The following is a 15,781-nucleotide window of genomic DNA, read 5'->3' on the forward strand; positions in this document are numbered from 1 at the left end:
TTATTACATTAAAAAATACTCAACCAAACAGATGGAAAATAAGTTACAACAGCAAAATATTATAAGCAGCATAAAATACAGAAGGCAAAATAGAAATGGAAAAGTCAGTAAGCTTAATTAAAGTCTGTCTCAGGTGACCCAATGAGGCCAAGTAAGACTCTTTGGGAAGTCTCTTTGAGGGCGATTTTCTAAGTCTGCTTCACCAAAACCAGGAACCCCTCTAGCATCGCAGACGCTCCCAAGGACTAAGGTTCACTTCACTACAAATATATATATATATATTTTAAAATTATAGCTACACAACCAAAATAGAAAGAAAGCCAATAAAGAATGATGATCAAATGACTGAATTAACTCGGTAAGCACTTGTTATTTGTTTTTATTAAAAAAAACACACACACCCAGAACCCACGGGGTTCATACATTAATACAAAATACAATCATTTCCCATATTTGCTTGGTTTTTAAACTGTTTTACAGTAGCTGAGAAAACACAATCCCCTGCATTATTAAATCCAAACTTGTGCAATAGATATATATCTATCATTAGGAGAAAAAAAAAATCTCTTAAATGTTAAGAGGCAGGACTTTGCCTTTTCAGTTTCAAACCAGTCCCTTAGAAAGAGAGCATGCTTCTGAGGAATTCTTTTCATGAACAATCTAAGGCCACGGTTTATTTGCAAGTAACCCAGAAAGTGATCCCAAGATTAAAAACAGAAGAACAGCATCTTGATTATTTGCACTGATACATATTCTTCTGTTGCATGACCACAATGATACCAACAGCCAGCTCTTATTGGTATTAAAGTCTGTCATTGTAAGCACCTAACGTTATCATGGTTTTAGTACTCTAAGACATGCATATTATACAGCCACGTTATTGCTATTCAAGTAATTAAAAGGAGCCAATAAAGAGAGTGTTTTCCCCTTCCAACGCTACTCTTGCAATATTATTACATTTTATAGGCCTCCCATTTCTTTCTTCTTCTTTTAAAGGCATTGGTGATACCACTAAGGATTTGGTTTTAAGACAACAGTATTTCTCAGAATAAGCTGCAATGTGATTTTGGTTGAATTGTTTTCTCTTCCAGAGACCCCTTTAAAAAAGCAAATGGGGCATATGCCAGTAGTTTAAGTGCACTTTCTTTCCCCATTTAGACAAGCAAGACAATTCAGATACTGTATTTCCAAGTCTCTTATTAACAACTAAGCTTACCTAGAAGCAAATTTACAACATTCTGGCATACTAGCATGTCCACAAACACAATCCAGACAGAAGCAAGTTTGATTATGAGCAGCTACATTGAAGGGAGTCATCTTAAATGTATTCTTTGCCTCCTCCCATAATATCAGCTACTTCTATGAAGGTGAAAATGCTGCATCCAGACACTGTTTCAACCACGACTAAACTTGGTCTCTACTCCTGACACTAGATATCCCAGATCTCACTTAGAGAGCTTCTTGCAAGAGGTGGAAGTGCTTGCGTACCTTTCAAAAAGATTACACATCTCTGGAGATAAGCATTTTGTGATCCTTTCACAAAAAGAGGTCACATGCCATGTCTGACATCTAAACATCCTAGATGTTCCATGTGAAACACTGCACTTGGTCTTAAAAATGAGAAAGGCCCACCTCCATTTTAGTGCCAATTAATTTCTCAAGTAGACATCACTGTTTATTTAGGAGTCCTTCCCTCCATAACATTCTTCCATTTCCATGTTCATGGGATGGAGTAACATGCAACACAGACATGGTCTTGGATAGACATTACACAAAGTGTTGGTAGAAATCCAGCTTGCAGCTATGATTTTGGCTAAGATCCAGCTCTACCGAGAGATCAGAATTTCTTTGCTTATGAAAGGCAAATGAGCATCTGCCCTGTACAGATGAGACTTCTACCCTGTCCATGGGAAGGATCATTTTGCAGACACATGCCCTTACAAATAAATACTTCTAACCTACTTTTTCTCCATGTTTTCCAGAGCTCCACGGAATATATGGCTGTCCTGCATAAGAGATCACACTTGTTATCAGTTCACTCACATTTCTGAACACAAGCATCACAATTTTGTACTTTATCCCTTCTAAGTAGAAAGCTAGCAATGCCATCACTAGCCAAAGGGCCTTCTCGCTGGGAAGAACAATAATCAAGGCTGCAATCCCATACCTACTTAACTGTGAGTCTCACTAAAAGCAACAAGGCCTATCCCTGAGTACACAGCCCTGTTTTCAATGTAAGGACTTAAAAACTGCAAGCCATCTTCAGAGCCTCAAGAACCTGCTGAAATTAAAAAGTACTATTGATTGGACTGAAGCCAGTATCTGTCTGTGACAGACAGAAAGACTCCGCTGACAGAAGACAGCTTTCCCCAAATCTGAGCAATCAGTTTGCCTAACATTTGCCTATATACATAATTAACCCACTATTCATATATGCTAGCAATGTGTGTGACGCCTTGCCATATAAAAGATGTCCCTGACCAAAGGACTTACAGTCTATAATTTGATACAGGAGGCACAACAGAGTAGGAGGAGGCAGGAATATACAGAAGATTATATGTATTCTTTCAGTGGCTTGACCTGAGGCTTACTTATACAACAGGGCAAAAGCAGAGGGTTGTGCCAAAAGGTTTTAGAGAAAAGGGCTTTGAGGAGTGCTTTTTTTAAAAAAAGGAGTGACCTGAAGAAAGAGAAAGTGCTAGCATCATGCCAATGCATGCATACCCTAAGAACAGTATTTTGCTTTCCAACCAATTGTTTTGACTTATGCATAGATTAAATATTTAAATGGTCCATCAACAGAGGCTTCCCAGTGCAAATCATATTGCATGTGATATGAGCTTGTATACACGAATACAAGGATCTGTTTGAGAGCTTAACATCGAAGTTCAACATTCCATATGACCTGAGGAATAATCAAATTATATTGCACTATAACAGAATTTAAGTCAATCCTTAAGACTAGAGGGATAGCAAATAACAATGCCCTGGTAAATGAGCCAGGATACTCAAAGCATATTCATTTCAGTTCCCCAAAGGGACTGCTGTGTCGCATCAAAACATTAACATATTGCAGCATGAACTTTCATGAAGTATAGCAGACATCATTAGATGCATGAAGCAGGACTACAAATACACATTGCAGTCCCAGTTCTATCTTAGATAATGGGATCCTGCACCAGGTGAAGCATACTTCACTATAGCTGATGATACTATCATCCTCATGCTATGATAAATTTGTCTTTAAGGTGCCAGAGGGTTCTTTGTTTATTTTGCATTAATTTAAGAGACAAATTCTATGGAATCGTTTTTTGGTCTCGGCTCCCACATCTAAAAGAAGTAGGCCTTTTCCTTTTGTAAATTAAGGGTTTGAAATATATCAACTGCATGTTGGCAATGAGGACTACTTCTTTCACAGTTCTGTACACACATTCCAATACAGTGTTAAAGCAGTGTTACCTTCAGTCGATAAGTAATGACTGCAGATATTCTAGTGGTAGTGGCTCAAGTTGCTGAAATTACACATTGGTGGAGTGTTTGGCTGCCCTCTATGCCTTACATTACGCCCCATTGCTGCAGACGCAACCAACAAATGAATAAACAAAAACTAAAAGCCAGCAGAGCTATAGAGAAGCTACTCCATTCACCCTCTTTAAATAAATAGTAACAAACAAACAAAAAACCAGAAGAAAAAGCCCATGTACACAGACGCTCCAACATAATGTGACATTCTTTCCACTTCTAACAACAAATGCTTGCTTCTTCATCACATGATACACGGTATCTTCCACATCTTCCATTCAAAATCAGTGTGAAGTTTAATGGGAGCATTTGATTGGATGTCAGATGGGCATTTTTTCCCAACAGACTAAGGCTCTCAGACATCCTTGTGCAGATACTGAAACTGTCAAGTTGAAGAGGCCCTTAGTAATCAGGGGAGGATTTGAATCATACAAATAAAAGTGTTTAATCTGCTCAATACAGCTCTTCTGAATCTACTTGTTTTCATTTCTTTGAAACATCCACAACAAGACTTTCCCCCTGTTTACTCTGTGCAGCAACTTCTATGTCTTCTTTTACCCCAAATATATTCCATCTGTTCCAAGTATATGTGGGTCTACTTCATCCAATAACTGTTTGCACAGCCTCTTCCGTGTAAGCAAAATCACAAGGCTTTCCTTTACTTCTCCTTGCTCCACAAAGAGGCACAAGGTATCTGTATCTGAGACCTCAGGTGCCTTGATACCTGGCTGCATGTAAGAACATTGCTTCTTAAAAAGCATTACAAGCAGAGGGTGTAGAAAACCAAAACCAAGATATTCCATATGATGAAGATGCAGTAACTTCAAACCAATCCTTAAGACATGATTGAAACTGGCTGATTGTCTTCTACCTCAGTAGGATGTGGATCAATCTGTAGAGAAAACAAATACATTTACGGCTTAAGATTCTGAAAAGCATGCATGTTTTTTTGGGGTAGATTTTAAACTTGCATTGAAACAGCAACTGCTCAGGGACCAGGTAGAGGAGAGGTCCCCTCACCGTATCATTTCTAAATTATCATCCCTTAACTTGGATCACAGAACTTTTCTGCACTGAAGGACCTTAATTTACCTCTGAATAGAGTGGAGGGGGCTGAAACCGGAATTCTTGTATGTAGGCAAACATAGGACAACACAGCTGCTCATCACAGTCAACTGCGGGTGGATACGCAGTAACATGTCTTGAAAATTCTTCTTCTGATACTATATCAGCATAATTGGGTGGGGCTAGAAGACAAACAACATACACACATATTAGCCAAGTCAGTTCAGCTACTACTTTGTTAGCATTATTTTTTTTCTGGCACATAAATCTGTTCTTGCACTGTAATTATGATTAATGATGCCCTGAAATAAACGTTTTACTATACAAGACACACCCTGTAAGAGGCACTCATCTCAAAGTGTAGCTTTTCTTAATGGAGTTGTCAGGCACTGGAATAGACTTGAGGGCATTTAACAACAACCCCTCCTGAAAGGATGTATGTGGCTTTTGGGTCTAAAATAATTGGAGTGATGCTGGGGAGCCCTAGAGATCCCCAAAACAGACTTTGAGGGCTACATATGACTGGTGGGCTGCAAGTTCCTCATCCTTGGCCTAAGGCTACTGAAAGAATGTCTCAGTGCTCTCCAAGTCCAAAAATTTACTCACTATAATGGCTTTCATTTTATGAGAGCTTTAGAGATTTGCAAAATTCGATCTACCTGTTCCTGCTATAAAAAGTGCATAATAAATTAAAACAAAACCCACAACTGTACCTTCAGGATGTTCTGGCATTGTCAGCGCCAGCCAGCTCATATCCACACTGAACTGGCTGACGAGGCTGGAGTTTCGGCTGGAAAATGCAGTACATGGAATTGTGCCAATGACCAGAGGCAGTTCAAGCATCAGCTTTTTAGCACCAGGAATGTGAATGTAGACCTGTGACGAGATAAAATTTCAGAGAATTTGTCAAAAGGAGGACAGTCACCACTACATCAAGTAGCAAGAAGATGTTTTCAGTGCTTTTTATCTTTTTAATTATGTTTTAAATGTGCCCAAGATTCCCTTAATTATGTACTATTTAATAAAATTGTTTCACTCTTTTTAAGCTTCTGTGTAAGGTTTTATCTGAACTTTGTACATTGTTGTAAACCTCCTTGGATCGACTGCAAAGAGAAAGGTGAAATATAAATAAAATAAGAGTACTTCCTTTTCCAAATGTTTGAGTCCTATTAGCCTGTTTCAGAGATGCTCCTTTCGCTCACATTTTTACCTTTAATTTCAAACTTTGGTAAATTAAACTTGATAAATCGCAAGTAATTTTACACTGTTCCACCAATCTACTCTGGACTCTTCATCCACTTTCATTCCAGTCAAGAACCATTTAATATACAGACCCATGAATATGAATAATTATGAGGTATGAAGAAGAATCTGGGCTTGGTTTATTAGCTTCCTCATAACTTGGTACACTTTCCCCTGAACAAAGTTGCATTGCCTTGTGCTCTGAAGACTACCAAGACTAAGCAATATCAAGAATTTAGAGAAGCATCATTAAGTGGCCAGAATCCTGTTGGGAAATTATGCTGACTTAATGTCTGCTTACACCAGTAGTAGTGGTAGTTGGGTTATTATTGTTGTTATAATTATTTATGCCATGTCCTTTACCCAGCCCTAGGACTTAAGATAGCTTACAGCTTTAACTGTGCAAATGCAATCATGACCATCAGCGACCTTAGCTTCCAAGCTAAATGCACCTAGTCTAAGACGTTGTGTATCTAGAGTCTAGAGGGAACATAACCTCATCCACTCCAAGCTTAACTATTATCCCCTGATCTGTCTTTCCATTGGCCAGCAGCACTTCTGTCTTGAAGGATTAAGCATCAATTTGTTTGTCCATTACTGATGACAGGTACTTGGTCATCAGGAAATTAAACAACTTCCTTTGAGTTAGGTACAAAAGTTTAATAGTATTTTGATAGTACACTAACTGTACTCTTTACACATTTACACAACAGAGCATTCCATATCTACTTGCAGAGGCAGCTCCCAATGTCTGCATTGCTTAAAAGCCCATCAGTGTGAGGGCACAGCCCTAACCTCAACAATGACCAGAATGCTGCCAGAACTTCTCAGACAACGTGTTGCTATATGTGTTGAATGGTGAAAAGCCATACTCACAGCTAAGGAATAGTCAACTCTGATGATGCAGCAGTCAAGGATAGAAGGGGTGACAGGTGGAATTTTCAGAGTTTTCCCATTCCAAGTATCTGTACTGCCAGATGCAACATGATTTCCTCGCACATTAGCAACCATCTGACGAAAAGTTTTTGTTTTTCCACTAGCAAGGTAAGTCTGTGTTTGGAAAATGGCAGCTTTTGGAACAATTAAACGAGAGGAGCAATTCTCAATTTCTGCATAAATTGGGATGGCTTCACCTAAAAATCAAATACATCAAGAAGGAGGGAATCAGTATGCTAATAAACACTATGCTGTAAATGTCAAAGTTCACCCACTATGGGACAGAAAACATTTCTCTTGGAACAATTCAGTAGTTTCATTTGGTTTTCTTTTCAACTAACCATGTTTTTGCATATAGTAAATGTATATGTCGCTGCTGAGATAAGATGAAATGCAATGAATGGATGAATAAAACAGGGTGACGGACGATATCTGCAGGGTTAAATTATCAGAAAGGAAGGAGAGGTTCTTTGCTATTCTTCAACCCATCATATAAATAATTTCCTTCAACAATGCTCAGAAAATGTAAGTAAATATAAAAAAAGAAGTAAGACCAACATGAATCAACTGATTGAAATTGCAAGAGAAGAGATTTCACCTAACATTATGAAGAGCCTCTTCAGTGTAAGAGTTCTTTGTCAATGAACAGATTGCCTCGTAGGGTGATGGACACTCTTTCTTTCAGCATCTTTAAACAGAGGTTGGATGTGCATCTTCTGGAAGTATTTTAATTGTATATTCCAGAGGGATATGGCCCTTGATGATCCCTTCCAAGTGCACGATTCTGTGAGTAAAATCAGTGCCATGTACAAAGAGCTATGCACTCCTCTTTGCAAATCTCCCCCTCCAAATCTTCCATCCTTGCTTTCCCATTATAATGGCACAATAGAGAAATTGGGCAATATCTAGTTTCTGAATATATTTTTTTAAAAACTAATTAAGGCACACTTACCATTACAATATCCCTTCCTCTCAATTTTGGCACTCAAAGAAACTGGTCCCGAAGTGAAGAACCAGCATCCAACCATCTTTTCCTGGCATTGCCTTGCAGGGGTCTGCAAAGATAAAAATAAAAAAGTCAAGAAAAAGAACAGCAATTTTCTAAATTAAAGCATGAGTAATTCACCTTCTATGACCTGTGTATCAATTGTTGGTTAAAATGGGGCTCAGAATAGCAAATTAGCTTTGGTAGCATCCATGCCAAGGCAAGGGAGGGAAAAAAAACAGGCCCTTGGCCAATTCTATCACCTCAGATCCGATCTACAAATGGATCCAGAATCAGGTTTGTGCTCTGGCTTCACTACCACTTTTGCATGCATTTATTTCAGTGTTACTGCTACAAGTTTGACTACAATAACTGATTCTATACATATAGCATATATACAAGTTTAATTTGCACTGCAAATTATCATTCTTTAAGCAAACCTCCATGCATGTTTTTTCTTCTCTTTTTTGGGATCCAAACAGTATTGTGCTAGTTTTCCCTACCAGCAACTGTCCCCCCTTTTATCCCATGAATTATCAGCTGGAACTGAAAGGTCTATGGACAGCTTTTGAATGGCTTGCAGCCAAAAAGAGAAGACCAAAAAGCTCCTGTGTGGGAGGACACTGCATATGGCCCTTTGCCCAGAGTACATTCTCTTAGGAAGCAGTTTCCACTGCACTGTTTATATTACCATTTCATAATAGTATGGGAAAGGTATAATGTTAGTTTAGAGAAACAAAAAATACCATGTAAGCCTTTCATTCAGACAAAGAAGGGTTTTTGTTTTGTTTTGGAAAAGCTTTTTTCTAGAGCTAAAACAATTACAGTTCAGAACACCAATTAAACTAATATGTTAAATTAATATAGACAAAATGAAAAATACAAGAGTTAGGACATTCGTTTGAGGCAAAATTCACATTTCCTGTACTAAGCCCTAATTGGTTTACTTAAGAAAACAAACATGCAAGTTAATATGAAGTGAAAGGCATCTTAGCAAGGACACAATAATTTCTTATTACAAACCAGAAACACAGGAAACAATGAGCTGTATTTGCAATCGCTTTCACAGCAGCAACAGCTGACATTGTCTAAAGCAATGTTACTCAAAGTGGACAAGAATTGGCCTCCAAGCCACTGGCTGCTGGTCTGAACAGAGTATCCAAGGAAAAGGGAGAAAGTTGTGGCTGGCAGGCACAAATAAAATACTTTCTCTGATTTGGTGGCTTATAGTAAATATCTACCACAATGTTCCATTTATTTATTTCTCCACTTATTTTTGCTTTCAATTGGCCCACTCTGTTCACTCTCATGGATTTCTGTACATGTGAATTTGTCTTTGACTTTTAATGCAACCCCTTCCCTTTTTCTGCCACTCTCTCTCCTCTTCTGCCACATCTGTTCTTCCTGAATAGGTTTTACTCTTCAATTGTAGCATTCTAATAATTATTGTACATTTATCCTATTTTCTAAAACATTTTATTAATCATTCAAAGTTCAATTACTTCATGTAAGCAAACTCCTCATAAGAATATAAGTAAAAATATCTTGTGGTGCATCTACACTGTAGAAATAATGCAGTTTGACACCACTTTAACTGCTATGGCTCCGTCCTACAGAATTCTGGGACATGTAGTTTGGTGCAGTGCCAGCACTCTTCGGAAGAGAAGGCTAAAGACCCAGGATTCCATAGGATGGAGCTACAGCAGTTAAAGTGGTATCAGGCTGCATTATTGCTACAGTGTAGGTGCACCCTGAGGGAGCTGTATCTATGCACTTAATGCTGGAATGTTCACAATGGAAACATGTGTAACATTTACTTATTTTTATTTATTGAATTAAACATAACATAATGACCAGAGCTTAAATCAAATGCTAGAAGCGATGCATAGTTCATTATAATTACTATTTCATAGCCTATTATTATTAGAGGGGCCTACGGTTCTGCAGTCCTGTAAATGTACTCTGATGAAGTAAATATTTTTCAGCTGCACTATTATTTAAGTCCCAATGCATGTCAATCTTGCTCCAGTTTCTGGCAGAGCAGCTGTGCCAATGATGGACTCAATGGCGTAATTCTCCCCACCACATGAATTTGAAATGTACACTTTCTGAATCTATGTATTTCTAACCAAAGCTTAAGAGAGTGTCCAAGCATTGAAAAGCAAGCAAAGAGACAGACTAGACTATTGCAAGCTTGCAATATGATGGAGAATGACCACATGTGAATCATATGTGAATAGCCGCATACAGAGTGCTGCTCTTACCAATAAAACTGGTGAATTCACATCAATGTGGCTGATAACCTGAAACTCCCTCTGGACAATCTGACTGGGTGCCAACGGCCTTTCCAGAATTGCTTTCACAAAGTACTGGATGCTGCCATACTTTCCTGTGAAGGAGGTTGCCAATGGTCTGAAGATGAGATAAAGACATTCCCAGAGTTATGTCTGATATGTATGCTGCTTGAAGTAGTTCACATTAAAATTATATATGAAATGCTTATGAAAACAATTTTGAAAATGAAAACATTCAGTTGTTTGCAAAGACATAGCTGTGCTTGTCTGTTTCAGATGAAAGCAAAGAAATACACTGCTGTGGGGATACTTCTAACTCTACTGGTGCAGATGAATTAAGACTGCTATCCATGAAAGCTCAGGCTAAAATAAATCAGTTCCTCTCAAAGGTGTTGCCTGATTCCTTCATTCATTACGCACTTTTTGACATTTTATGTTCAACTACAAAAAGGGAGCGGTAAAAGTGTAAACAAAAAGGTTTTCAGTAATTATCTGAACATGACCACTGTTTCTCTTTTTTAGTATCTCAGGGAAGAGAACTCCAAAGGTTGGGAGCTACTACTGAAAAGGCCCACTTGTTGCCACACAGCATTCCAGTGGTCGAGTCATGTCCAACTGTAGGGAGTAGTGGAGTGGTAGTATAACAACTGGAAAAGCCTCCACGGAAGATCACTGTGGTTGACTGGGCATACATAACTGAAGGTGTTTTCTTAATTATCTTGTCCCCATGGCTTTTAAGGCTTTGTATGTCAAAAACAAATAGGTAAATTCAGCAAATGCAGCTATTTAAAATAGTCTTTCCTAACTGCCAGTATCCTGAGGAACATTATAACTAATTCAGTATTTAAGACAGTTTGCAGTATGGTTAGCAGTCAATTGGCTTCCTATGTAACTGTGCCAAATATTCTACAGAGCCATGACTATAAAGCTGACTGCTTATACCACTGTCAGCATCACCACCACCACCGTCATTGTTGTTAAACAGGCTGTGTGTATAAGGTGTATACAAAACATAAATGAATTTCATGTTTAGACTTGGGCCCCATCTCCAAGGTATCTCATTATGTATATGCAAATATTCCAAAATCCAAAATAAACAAAACCTAAAATCCAAAACACTTCTGGTCTGTATTTCAAGTTATGCTGTATTACTTACTGCTCGGGAAGTTGAAAGCTGAAGGGGAATTCATGTTTTCCAGGTTCTAAAAGGACTAAGCCCTCATCATCTAAGGAAAAAAGAAAATCTGTTTTTAAAACAGTCAGCTCAAAAATCCCAGCAACTATAAAAACTATGAAATCAAAACTCATCTATTATGCCTTGGAGAGGGCTCCTTTTTTTGTCCTAAGGCCAAGAAGTAGTACCTCATGCAGGTAGATCTGGTTGGAAACAGCATAATTTCTAAGAACTGAAGGGGTTTGCAAGGAGATTCACTTATTTAATTTCATTTTTTTAATATGCTGCCTTTCTCCTGAATTACGAGCCAAGGTGGCTCACAAAATAAGCTAAAACAATATAATTTTAACACAATTAAAAACATTGCATTAAATTAGTATGTTTGAAAACAAAAGTATACACAAATTTACACAAAAATAAAGCACCCTCCCCTCCCTAAGCCTCCCTGCAAGCCATTACTCATTAAAAGTGTACTTATACAGAAAAAATATTTGTCTGCTCAAGGAAGGAGAGCAAGTCAGCCTAGCCTCTCATTAAAAGCAGTTGCAAAGGGTGGGAGAAGCCACAGAGAAGACTCCCTCTTATGTCCTCACCAAGTGAGCCTGGGATGGTGGTGGGACTGAGAAAACCCTCCCCTGTAGATCTTACAATTCTGGCTGGTTCATAAAGAGAGAGACAGTCCTTCAGACAATCTGGACCTAACTGCTTTAATAGGCCATGACCAGCACTCTGAATTGTCCCCAGAAATGAACCAGTAGCCAGTAAAGTGACTTTAATAAGGGAAGCTATATGGCCCCTATAACTGACCCCTATCAGCATTCTGGCCACCACATTCTGGACCCACTGAAGTTTCCGTACATTTTCCAAAGGAAGCCCCATGTAGAGTGTGTTACAGTTGTCCAAACGGGATGTAATTAAGGCATGTGTCACCATAACCAGATCTGGCATCTCTATGAATGGGTGCAGTGGAAGCACTAGTTTTTTCCTCTGCAAATGCACTCCGGGCCACTGCTGAAACCTGTAACCCAGTCTAGCACAGGCAGGGTTCCTATTCCCTGATCTACCTTTTGATTGACCAGGAGCACCTCTGTCTTGTCTGGATTAAGTCACAATCTCTGTGTCCTCATCCAGCCCATTACTGACAACAGGCATGGCTTCTGTACCAGAATCAGATGGAAAGGAGAAGTAGGTTGGGGGTCATCGGTGATGCCGCACCCCAAAACTCTGACCTCTCCCAGCTATTTCATGTAGATGTTAAACAGCATGGGGACAAAACAGAACCCTGAGAGAGCCCACAGTCCAAGGGCCAGAGAATCAAACATGAATCCCCCAGCGCCACCTTCTGAGTTTGCCCCCTCCACGAAATAGCAGAACTACTGCATAATAGTGTCCCCCAAGTCCCAATTCCACAGTTGGCCCAGAAAGATACCAGTTATTTTTCCTCAGACCTCACTGCTTAAAATCTAACCTGTAAAAGTTTGCACGATACACATCTACATATACAGACACATATATAAGATATTACTTCATTCTCATCAAGTGGCCTATAGCCCATGAAAACATAGGCTTAAATAATCTTTAAGGTGCCACAGGATAATGGTGCTTTTGTTGCAACAGACTAAACTGGCTATTCCTTTGGGGGCTGTTTCGTACATTTAATTAGCAACACAATGAACCAAAATTGCCTAGCATGACACCTGGAACAGACGCAGTATTAATAAAACTAAGGTCAAACTTGTTGACTAAATTTTTTCCAGACAATTAACCATGGGAAACAAGTATGTTTCTGTACAATGATCTTCAGGAACTGTACATGCCTGGAAAGCAAATGCACTCCTGCATACAGCGATGTGGGAATGGGAAAAAGGACCACAAGCTCCCATGAGCACCAGGTAGTCTGTAGATGTTATTTAAACCTCCTATGACATTCTCTCCTCCCCTGGAGCATAAAGAGGAAACTGAATAATGCCCAAGATAATTTAAGATCATGCTTAAGAATAAGCACCAGGAGGAAAGTTCAGGATGTGCCATTCTGCAGTTGCCACATCATGCTGACCCAGGGCACAGGAAATGTGGGCCATAGATGTACACCATCAGCCAAATTTCTTTCAGTTATGTACCTGCTTGAAGGAGTAAGTACTACAGGATGCAAGAGAGGCATTTCTACTTAGAACCAATCAAAAATCCCAGGGGTTAACTCTGGCTTTTCCAAATGCTGGTTAACTACGGTCGAAAACATACTGCAGAAATAATCCAGTTTTAGACTGCTTTAACTTCCCTGGCTCGGTGCTAGGGAATCCTGGGAATGGTAGTTTATTGTGGCACCAGAGCTCACTGAATGTTCCCCAAATTCCCTAGCATTCAGCCAGGGCTATGTCTGCAGTGTGTTCTGGACCTACTTTCTCATCATGGGAAGGGCCTTAGTTTAGCAATAGTGGACATCCTTTGCATGCAGACGATGACAAGTTCAATTCTCAGTATCTTGAGATGGGGCAGGAAAAACTCCTGGGTGAAACTCTGAAGAGCAGCTGCTACTCAGTGTTGATGAAACTGGGTTTGAAGAACGAAAGGCATGACTCACTAGAAGGCAGTGTGCTATGTTCCTCCAGTCCTGAAGTCACATCTCTCCTAATTCCAGCCTAAGAAACCTGGCCCTCCTCCCACTTGAACCTGGGCTGCTTCCCTAACTAGAAGAAATGCCTCTCCGCCCCACAATCCTGAGCCACCAAGGAAGTGTTCAGCAGCCACGGCACACGCTGTTTCAGAGCACTGTGTAACAGCCAGGTCAACCTTGACGTAAGATATCCCTATACCAATTAAAAAAGAACAAATGAGCATTTCTTTTGGTACAAGCTGGCTCCGTTTGCTTCTTCCCATTCTCTCTACTGACCTTCTCCTTTTATAACCCCAAAACAACTTGTTGTCCTCACTGTGCCACAGCTTTGGAATAACCTCAAACGCGCAGAGGTGTGTGTGTGTGTGTTTATTTGTATTTAGCCTGACTCAAGTTACAGTCACCTGGGAAAACTACTTCAAAAGGACCTTTGAGAAAAGACACTGGCTGGCCATGCAAGATGCTTTACAACTTTCTGGTTATTTTAACAGTGCTCCAGGGGACCTTTTGAAGGATAAAACCAAAGATTAGTAAATAACACATGTTAACAACTAAAAGCACACAGGGCCAGTGTGGCGTAATGGCTTGACTGGCAGACAAGGGTTTGAATCCTGGCTTGGCCATGGAGACCCACAGTCATACTCTCTCAGCCTCAGAGGATGGCAATGGCAAACCTTCTCAGAAGAAACTTGCCAAGAAAACCCAATGATGGGTCTGCCTTAGGGTCGTCCTAAGTCACACAACAACGACGACAAATAAAAGCACACCAATTTCCCCAGCCTCCACCATACAAATCCTTGCTAATTGACCTGCCATCCTCCCTGAACCCTAGGCCAATGGTTCTCAACCTTTAGGCCTCCAGATGTTTTGGGCTTCAATTCCCAGACGTCCCAGTCAGGACACTCATTGTTCAGGAATTCTGAGAGTTGAAGTCTCAAACATCTAGAGGAGCAGCAAAGGTTAAGAACCACTGCCCTAGACCTTTCTTTCAATGTCAGACAAGGGGGTTTATCCCCCAATTCCTCAAAGAACAGGTCAATCCCAGACTCAAAACTCCCTATTCCCCCCCCCCCCCTTTCTTTTTGTTTTCCCAGATCTGTTCAAACTGTTTCAGCTCTAAATTGGGTCTTATTTTGGCCTCTTACATAATCATCCTTACAGTTGATTTGCCTTGATATGAATTTTTAAAACACCTGTTTAATGCTGGAAAGGAGCTCTTTCCCCACCTTGATCTCAAGCAGTTCCTCCCCGATCCTTAAAACGGTTATACCCCGGAGTCATTCCCACTTCAGCCCTCCCCTCCCAAATGCCTTGCTCCCTATTTCAAATAGGTGTCTTCTCTTTTAATGTATGCTTTAAATAGTCTCTGTCTTTGGCTGCCTTTTTAATGCCCATGGTGTTTGAAAGGATGGTTTCAAACTGTTTCAAATCCCCCTTACAGAGACTTAGGACTAGAAAGTAAGGCAGTAAACCAACACAGTTTATGGAATATGAATGTTCATGATGATGGATGATGCATCTTTCTGCATTAGGATACTTCCTCTTATGTAATGGGTTTTCTCTCTCTCTGTTGCGTAGGCATGCACTGCTGACAGAAGGGGAATTCGCTGTTAATCTTAAAAGGGAAGAATGAACAGGAAGAAAAAAGGGGTGTACTAAAAGAAAGGACACTACTTGCCCATAGGGAAACATAGGGGAATAGTTGCCCAGAGGACCATTGGGGATCATTTGCCCATAGGGAATTACTGGGGGATACTTTCCCATAGAGGATCACTGGGCAAATGTTCCCCAGTGATTCTCTATGGGCAAATGTTCCCCAGTGATTCTCTATGGGCAAATGTTCCCCAGTGATCCTCTATGGGCAAGTCTTCCCCAGTGATTCTCTATGGGCAAGTCTTCCCCAGTGATTCTCTATGGGCAAATGTTCCCCAGTGATTCTCTATGGGCAA

At 39.9% G+C, this 15,781-nt stretch overlaps 1 protein-coding gene across 1 annotated transcript in view; it reads right to left on the minus strand.

Moving 5' to 3' along the window:
* Window positions 1-363: 363 nt before the first annotated feature.
* ARRDC4 (arrestin domain containing 4) overlaps window positions 364-15,781 on the minus strand; it is a 16,829-nt gene continuing 1,411 nt past the window's right edge. The window contains exons 2-8 of the mRNA XM_042475853.1: window positions 11,201-11,270; window positions 10,015-10,162; window positions 7,718-7,820; window positions 6,706-6,962; window positions 5,301-5,463; window positions 4,615-4,769; window positions 364-4,414 (exon numbers count right to left, since the gene is read on the minus strand). Of these exons, the coding sequence (XP_042331787.1) occupies window positions 4,358-4,414; window positions 4,615-4,769; window positions 5,301-5,463; window positions 6,706-6,962; window positions 7,718-7,820; window positions 10,015-10,162; window positions 11,201-11,270 (953 nt within the window). The 3' untranslated portion in view covers window positions 364-4,357. The remainder of the gene's footprint in view (window positions 4,415-4,614; window positions 4,770-5,300; window positions 5,464-6,705; window positions 6,963-7,717; window positions 7,821-10,014; window positions 10,163-11,200; window positions 11,271-15,781) is intronic.

Source organism: Sceloporus undulatus, chromosome 6 (genome assembly GCF_019175285.1).
Source record: "Sceloporus undulatus isolate JIND9_A2432 ecotype Alabama chromosome 6, SceUnd_v1.1, whole genome shotgun sequence".
NCBI lineage: Eukaryota > Metazoa > Chordata > Lepidosauria > Squamata > Phrynosomatidae > Sceloporus > Sceloporus undulatus.